This window comes from Diabrotica virgifera, chromosome 7 (genome assembly GCF_917563875.1).
Source record: "Diabrotica virgifera virgifera chromosome 7, PGI_DIABVI_V3a".
Classification (NCBI taxonomy): domain Eukaryota; kingdom Metazoa; phylum Arthropoda; class Insecta; order Coleoptera; family Chrysomelidae; genus Diabrotica; species Diabrotica virgifera.
This window is the reverse complement of record NC_065449.1, coordinates 106535792-106545138: the sequence shown is the minus strand read 5'-3', so window position 1 is coordinate 106545138 and position 9347 is coordinate 106535792. Positions and strand designations below refer to the sequence as shown.

Genomic DNA, 9347 nt, shown 5'->3' with positions numbered 1-9347 from the left:
TTTTCGAGCTTGATCTTCTTGCTTCTCTATTAATTTTAATTCCTCATATGTTGTTTGGGTCATATATTAGTAATAATAAAAAAATCACCTTATGAACTATGTTCATTTCAAATGAATTCAGAAAAAAATGAAGAGACGATTTAACATATTTTAAGTCTTCAAATCTATTTTGGAGTTCGGTCAATATTCTTTCCGGTTTTTTTCTATACCTACTCGTTTTCTAAAGTTTTTCTGGTTTAATATTGTAAAAAAAAATTTTAAGTCGAGTAAAATGGCTAAAATGTAAAATGTGTACCTAATCCAAATTACAAATTATATCCGTAGCAAGAGTTATACAAAAATCGTTCTGGATTAAGTTGATTCCTGACTTTTACATTGCGCCACACTTATGTAATGTTCGTTAGCGCAGTTTTCGATGTGCCATATCATTCTTATCTTGGATGGAAATGGAATTTGTTACAAAGTCTTTAATGTTTGTTGTCAGTAATTTGAAAGACATTTTGAAACACATATGGAACGATAATAATTTTTTAAATCATATCTAATACAAAATTGAAAAATAACTTGGGTGCAATCGAGAGCCACAAGTAATCCTTCAGAGAGCCGCATATGGCTCGCGAGTCGCAGTTTGGCCACCCCTGCTATATAGTGTATCTGTATTGTAATTTTAGTATACACTCCTCTTGCAAAATCTATCCTCTCAACTTTTCTATTTCATTTCTACTAACTGCTAACTGCTCTTTGTTATGTGACAAACTTCTGGATGTCGATTTAGGTGAGCTCGTCTAGGATGGGTTTCAGTAATTATTTTGTAAATGTGCTGTTCTTCTGCAAATAAAATATATCTTGTTTTATTTTGAGTTTTTTCGACTTTTGGAAAACCTGCTTTAGATGGTTCTGGCCATAACTTGTTTCTAAAGCTTGAACGCGAGAGAAAGAGGGCCGCAAGCCTGCATCTGTTGCCGTACTGCTTATCCACAGGCAATCCGATATACAGCGTATTCTAGTCTAAGCAGCAGATCTATCTGAATTTTACACTTCTACCTTTCTACTTCCTAGCCAGTTTTTTAATTTCTTAATGAAGAAAATGAGATTCGTCTGCATGGTCAGGGTGGCTATCTGATCTACGGTATTGTTTTCCTCCATCCTGTCTTTCTAACTTTCTCGTCTTCAGTCCTGCATTACATGTTATTTTGATCTTCTAGGAATTTATCAATATAGTTTTTCAATTATGTATTTAATCTGTTTCAGTTAAATACTGTAATTTTTGATAATTTACATTGGCGAATTTCCGTGAGAGCTAGAATCAACAAAAACTTTGGTTGTATGTTACAAAACCAATAAACATTAAATATGTGATTTTTATAACAAACTATATAATTATTAATTAACACAAATTTAACAAGATTTATAATGATTTAATCCACTCTAATTTTCATATCCATCTGCCTGGACAGTTTGTATTATGACAGGTTGATGACGTGAGAGCGTTATTTCCATATCTCGGAGAATATCTAACTTGATCTATAGGTGTTCTTCTAGTGATTGCAAGCTGATGAGCCGCACATTGACGAGATTCCAATTGTGCTCGAAGAGCAGCGCAGGGACTTGGTATTCTGCAGGACACCTGCGTAGATGCTTGAAGGTTGCTCGTTAGCATAGTACTGGTAGGAACGTTTACGTTGACAATCGGTTGCATATAAGTGGAGTAGAAGTAAAACGTTAAATAGAAAATCAATATCAGCAATGTGGTCATACATAGAGCATATTTATAGGTTTGTAAGAATGACCACATACGCGATCTTCCAGACATGCATAAGTTATGCTGCAAATCTCCGGCCACTTTTACAAGAACTTTTATTTCTTGTTTAGTTATTGGAGAAATGATAAATATTCCCATCGCTTCTTCAAGATTTTCCAATCTCCAGTGGTAATCAATTAAATTTACTTTGTATTCTAAGACTGATGAGTTGACTGCACTAGTAGGAGCAATGTATAAAATACTTTCATCAGCTGCATGAACCTCTACTTGCTCTAAAACTTCTGGTAATCCAATTATTAAAAATTTACCTACTAGACTACCATCTAGTATTATTTCATGTGGTAAATATACTCCAGGTAAAAATCTTATCTTGATTTTTTTAGACGACTTATCGCTGTCTTCAGTTGTAGCCCACATAATAACATCAGTTTTGAGCATGGATATATCAGGCCCACTAACACCAAGATTAATTATTTTGCATGCATACTGGCCAGTATCGGGAACCCAACTGGTGGTTACATTGAACAAGTCATTTATCTGAATTGGCAAGCTTGAATTAGAAAACTCAATAAAACATTTAAAGCCTGTTGGTCTTACTAATTTTCGAACATCTGTTCTACATCTCCAACCTTGAATTAAATTATTTGTTTTAATACCCACAGTATTTGGATTTTGAAGTACTAACGGAATCCTTATAACAGTGTCAAGTTCCGCATTAGTTAAAATTGTACGGGGAGATTCTAGAAACTCAATTTCACTGACGGTATATATCTGAATGTAAATAGGGGCTCCTTTTAGTAAAGAATGTGTCAAAACAACAACTCCTTCTTTTTTACCGACAAAGCCAATATCTAAAGCTGGATTGATGTGCATCAAAGAATCATCATTACTTTTCCAAGTACCAGGCATATTGTATTCGTTGACTACTGGGGTCCATAAGCAGATGATATCTCCACTAGTTAGACTGTCGAAGATTGGTCGTACTGATTGTTCTGCTTGTACTTTTAAATAATCTGCGGTTTGTTGAATGCCCTCTGCCCAACCTTTTATAACAGTAGATCCGGCTTGTTTGGTTTGAATAATTACAGCAGCATCTCCATTAATCTTTTCAATCTTAAGTAAATCGCAGCGACTGGTTCTTAAGTGTAGATCTTTCGGCCCAGCATTAAATGTATTGCCCATATCATCGTGAAAAGTAGCTCTTAATACAAATTCAGTTCCTAGCGGTACTGTTCGAAGTGGACTATCTGAATGAATGCGCCAATTTGCGTTTACAACAAGATTCATATAGTGAATGGCTTTAACTTCAACAACTATAGACAGTCGTTGTTTAAGACCCAATTTATCAGTACCTGTTACAACTAACCAAGTTTGACCTAGGATTCCATAGGACTTTAGAAGGCCTGTTCTTGAAATTGAAACAAGGGTTACATTTGTATTTGAGAAATAATCCAATTCAGATTCTGTCGATAATAAACGATCTTCCAGTAATACATAAGAAATTTCAGTGTCTACTATTTCGTGTAAATTAGTGTTCAGTTGTAGCTCAGAAAATGGAGCTATTAGTAATGGATTGCCTGGAAAACTTTTTGGTGTTGTCAGTATAAATTCTGGTATTACTTCTACTTCAATCCAAGCCGATAATGTGACAGAGTCCAAGTTTTTAACATTACAAGTGGTACCAGGTACGTTAGCATGAACAAATAATTTTGTTTTTCCTACTTGAATTCCTTGGACTTTGATTGCTATTCTGTGTAGTTTTTTCTTGAAAACTCCAATAGGATGAAAGATACCACTTAAGTCCAACATTAATTTATCATCTACGTCCCATTTAAACATTATTGGTGGATCGTGGAATGATCCTAATATCATCGGTGAGATATTTGGAATACCCCACGCCCAAAAGGGTACCATGACTCCAAGTTTAAATCTAGTGAGTGGAGCCATTATTTTTACACCAGTTAATTTGACAACTTGTATATCTACATGATCTTCTGCATAAACAATGCTTTGTCCTGTGAAAGGGTGTATCCCAACAGCTCTTCCAATTACCACAGCTGGTCCAAGATACTTCCCGGTGATAACACCCTGTTCGGAAACTTTTAAATTTTTTGAGGTTGTTTCAAAAACTAATTTTACATCTGATGATGGTCCTCCTTTGGAAACAATTTGTACATTTGAGTTAATAATAATTGATCCATTTTTAGGTGTTAATGCAAGAGGTTCAAAGACTTGTAGATTTACTGGTGCACTATATATATCTTCGTTACCTTTTGCTAAAAACATTAACTTTGTGTCACCTACTTCAACACCTGTAATCGTATAATGAGTTTCACCAAAGCCCCAGGGTTGGTCTGAATGTTTGTCTGATAAATAAATGTTCACAATGTTGTCCTTTAGATGAGGTCTCAAGTTAACTATGTTATTATCTGAAAGGTCCATTAAATTATCGTTTTCGTCATACAGTCGAACAATTGTGTTGATACACTTTCGTATCTCTACCTTATCAATCATTTCAATTCTTATTATTCCTACAGATATTACGTTTACTGCCAAATAGGTCGGCCTGGACACCAAACATAAATCTATGACTTGCACTGTTACCTCACCTGATCTAATAGGTGTAATTTCTATAGTTCTATCAGTTTCAGAATAATGAGCAGTAACTATATCATTAGTATTCATAGCCATTTCGAAAAAACCGGAACCTTGCTCAACAGACACGGTCACTTTGTTTCCAGGATGGTTAAAAATATTTATATAATTTGGTGAAATGACAGCATCCTGTACTAAGTAGAGTCGCAGGGAGTATGTTGGGAAGTGTTTATCTTCTAGGGTTATAAATGGGGGATATTCTGCTGGAATATTAGACTTTGCTTTATTGTAACCTGAGATAGACACGTTAACACCCATGGTACCTTTCTCCACCGTTGTCTCAAGAATTTGATACATTCTAAATGCGATTGGAACACCACTAAATTCTAAATTATTTTCAAAAAGTCCATCAGGGTGTTTAATTTTGGCGCTTCCATAAGGGTCTATGTTCCAAACAAGAGACAAGCTGGTGATATTTAAAAACTTAAGACCTGACTCGTCATATACTGAAACATCAAGAGTAATACTTGTGTTGCTATGTACAATGACGTAGCTTGATTCTAAATCTAAAGGACAAATATTTGTGTCAGCTACTTTTATCTCGGGCTGTAGAATAATTTCTCTTGGGGTAGCACAAGAAATTCTTGTTTGTACGACATGTGTCTGACGTTGTGAACTTGAAGTTTTCTGTATGTTTTGTATCTGCATTTTGGCATGGGTTTTTCCAATTTTTAAACATACTACTTGTACAACCGTATATTCCATTCCAATTGTGTGAGACGTTGTAATATCTTCAACTGTAGCAATAGTTTCATCATCACTAACCACAAGAGGTTGAAATGCATTTGAATGTTTTAAACCAGGCCGAGGACCTCCCGTGTATATAATATTTGTACTTGTACCTACTGCCAAGACAATATCAGCTTTTGGTTCAAAAATTGTTAAAGCTTTAAACGCAGTTACAGATACGGAATCTTCTAGTGCTCTGCCGTTATGGAAATATGTTACCGTTACCTTACTTGTGCCTATTTCCAAAGCATCTAATACTATGCTACCACAGGAAACTCCTATTGTTGACAGTGATTCTGTTCTGTTAAGTTGAAATTTTGAATCAGAGAGTCTAACTTGGAATGGTAGATCTTGACATTGTGTAAAAGGTACATTTATCAGCTGGCCATTCTTTTCTTGCTCAGCGTAAAGTGCTATGTACAAGTGAATTGAAGAACCAATTTCAGTCTCCATTAAAAATTCTATAATTTCAAGACGAGATGGAGGCAAGATAAAAATTTTTGTGGCAGCCCTATTGTAGTGATTGCGTAACATAATAGCAGCTACTTCAAAAACACCATTTGATAGAGTTCTTACTAGACCATATTGACTAACCATACCAATGGAATTATTGGTACTTGTCCACATAAATCTTCCATCACCTCCGGTGGCAGTTAAGGTTACCTCGTAGCTTGGTCGTATAACTGAATCCCATGGTAACATAACCTCTGATGGATTAATAGATATTCTGGGATATATCATTAGATCACTTTTAGCGGTAATGGATTTGTCCAATGAAATAACTCCTACTTTATCATTGACTATAGACTCCAGCGATGCTTGTACTGGAGCTATGGTTGGTTTCATACCATAACCTAAAAGCCAGCTACCATTAGAAGATCTTTCAATTATAGCAAAATCTAGAGAAAGATTTATGTGAATTAAAACGGCTTCTCCAATATAGATTTTGTGATCATCTGCTGTATACAACTCAGCTGAAATTTCGTAGTGATCTGCAACTAGAATAGCCCAATTTTTGTGAGGTAAAATTTTTAGTAACATGAAATCTGGTTTTACTACATGCATATTTGCTTCTGGTAGTTTAAGTACAACATCATCTTCACTTAAATTGACGTCATGTAATCGAATCTTGGTATCTCCTTCTTTTATGCCAGTAACGGAACTCAGTTTTTCTGTACAAGTTGCAACCTGTTCATTTTCTACCTTAAACTGGTATTGAGAGATGTATAAATCAATTTCTTCCATTCTGCCATTTTTTAAATAAAAAAATTGAAAAGTTATAGTGTCACCAACCATAATATAGACATCTGAAGGGACAATTATTACATTAGCCACTACCATAAGTTGTACCTCACATGTTGGTAGATGTTGGTATTCCTCGAGTGGCAGACGAACGGAAACTTTCACTGTTCCACTTTTTACTCCTTCTAATAATACTATATTACCCTTTTTAAATTGCTTTTCTAACGATTCTATAACGGGGGGAGCTTTGTATGGAGAATTTTCGAACGGTATATATTGCAAAATCGGTTCTTTGTTTTCTGTAAAGGAGAGGATGATCCATTCAAACTCAATTCCTTCAAGAGACGAAAATTCGTTGCCTTGATCATCATAAGCTTTGACTTCAAAATCTTCAGGTGCTTCTTCCATAAATAGTTCCTTTGTCGTTGTTTTAATGCGCAGCTCATGTATGGCGTCTACTATTACATCACATCTCAGCGTTTCCCCTGTACTCAGATCTTCGGCTAAAACAATCGCCATATTTTTTATTTTCTCTTTAGTAACGGCACTAATTTGTACTTTATTTGAACATTTTGATTCAGGCTGCTCATCTATTGGAATGATTTGTATGATATCGTTTCTTGTTGTACTCCATTTGTAACAACCTCCTTCTGTTGCTTCTAGAGTAAAGTTTATAGCAAACTCGTTGAATATTGGTAGTAAAACTCGCGGCACGTTCAATTTGAAAGCGTTTATCGTTGTACTTATTACAATTAACTTGACAATAAAAAGTACAATTTTAATTTGGTTACCCATCATAACTTTGTCAAATTAATTTATCTGTTATTTGACCGCTCATGATATATCAAAGTTGAGTGACATATTTGAATTAATAAAAAATAGTGTAACTGGAAAGAAAGTTTGGTTTTCCAGCCAATGAGAAAATGCCATTTTTTATTTAAAAACATACCATTCACATTCCACATCAAACATATAGTGGAGTAACATCCGCAAGGATTCGATTTATTTAGATTAAAAATATATGTATGTAAACACAACTATTTTAAATACGAGTAAATGTTCGGTGTTTTTTGTGATTTCATATTTTCTTCTTTTTTCTGTGCAGTACTGGCAGTCAACTAGAATATGCTTTACAGTCAACGGGAGAGAACAGTTTCTGCAGGTTGGCGAAGATTATTTTTGCGTTAAGAATTTACGGGTTATAGACCAGGGCATCTAGCATAAAAAACACCTTAATACATCGATTTTTAAATACAGCACCTAGAAACTTACAACTTTTTGCACTGTGTTTAGGATGACATCATGAAAAAATCTATCTACTTTAGAAAAATAGGTGAAAATGCATAATTGCACTTTAAAGTGCATAGAATGCATCTAAAAGAGCATAACAGTGTCAAAATAATTATATTAAGGACCATGTTTTGACACTCGGGGATTTTCGGGTCACTGAACACGAATACATAATTAGAACCGACTCCCGAAGCACCTTGTGCTCAGGATTATTGCTAAGGCACGTCATCTCGAGTTTCGATGGTTTTCGGCACTAAATTGATGCAAACAGATTACTCGGAGGTTATTTGGATCGCTGACCATGAATAAGTCATTAGAACCGGCCCCGGAGCACCTGGTGCCCAAGATCACTGCTGAGGCAGTGAGGCACGTCATCTTCTGGAGTTTCGAGGGTTTTCGACATTAAATTGATACAATCAGTTGACTCAGGGAGTTTTAGGGTTCCTGGACACGAATATGACATCAGAACCGATCCACGTATCACCTATAACAGCCCCACGAATGGAAGCCATTTTATGTGGCACGCCTATGGATAACAAAGACAAAAAAAATTAATATGTAATTCGACAAATTAAACAAACATAAAAATATATATACTTAATGGTACGTAACTTTTCGGAGTACCTCGGTAGCTCTAAGTCTTCAGAGATCTAGGGGCGTGGATTCTAAATAGATTTTAAATATAATAGAAACTCAAATTCTCGGGGGCCACCATTGGATAAAAAGAAAATGAAAGACGAAGCTTAAATAAAACTTCAAAAAAGATAACTAATGTAAAAAGTTAATAAAAATATGTTATCATAAGAGACAAACACATTTACATAAATATGTGTAAATATAACATGACTTACCATAGTATTCTCAGTTGAATATCATTTTGGAACAAGAGAAAGGGATCAAATAATAATACATAATGTCAATCAAAAAACGTTATTGCAAAATGAAATAAATTTTATTAAAATTAAAAATAAAAAAAAGGAAAGGTTGGATCTCTTGTAGACAATATAAGAGATTCTGTTTACAAAAACCATAAAAAGGTTTACAAACAATACCTTGTCATACAGTCCTGTCCTCATTCTTCACGTTGTGAATGTCCAAAGCACGCACTTTTCACTGAATGTAGATAAATAGTTGTACAAAAATGTTTATTTCCATGAAAAGTTTCAGCAAAAATAAATAAACTTCCAAGATTCTGCTCCTATTGACTTTTAAATAACTTTTGAGGTATTTAGGATTATCTTTAGCATTTAATACATAACTGTTTACAAAAAGAAACTTAGGCAGTATAGTATACACTAAAATAAGCTGGCTTTTTTCTGACAGCGGCATTTGGCTTGTGACTAGCAAGTCACGAAAGTAGAACAGTTTCTAACACTACATAGATACTGCTTCCAATACTGCTTTCTTAGAAAACAACAACCTCTCTCTTTGAAAGCCCAAACTTGCATTCCTAATCACACAACTTGAATGCCTCTCCTCAAAGCAAAAAGATTCCTTCCAAAGACCCACTCCATTTCTCTCATTCTACCCCACTCATCCAATCAACCAATAAGAAAAAAGTTTAATCCTTCTCTCTTTCATCATTGACTAATAAAAAAATAACTTAGCTTCCTACACTTATTATAGACCAATAGGGAAAAACAAAATATATCCTAAGCCAAACCTACTT

At 34.7% G+C, this 9347-nt stretch overlaps 1 protein-coding gene across 1 annotated transcript; it reads right to left on the bottom strand.

The window, feature by feature from the left end:
- Nucleotides 1–1343: 1343 nt before the first annotated feature.
- LOC114333783 (nuclear pore membrane glycoprotein 210) lies at nt 1344–7213 on the bottom strand. The gene has a single exon (XM_028283788.2). It carries the CDS (start codon nt 7184–7186, stop codon nt 1436–1438), a length of 5751 nt encoding a protein of 1916 aa, XP_028139589.1. The 5' UTR covers nt 7187–7213; the 3' UTR covers nt 1344–1435.
- Nucleotides 7214–9347: the final 2134 nt, after the last annotated feature.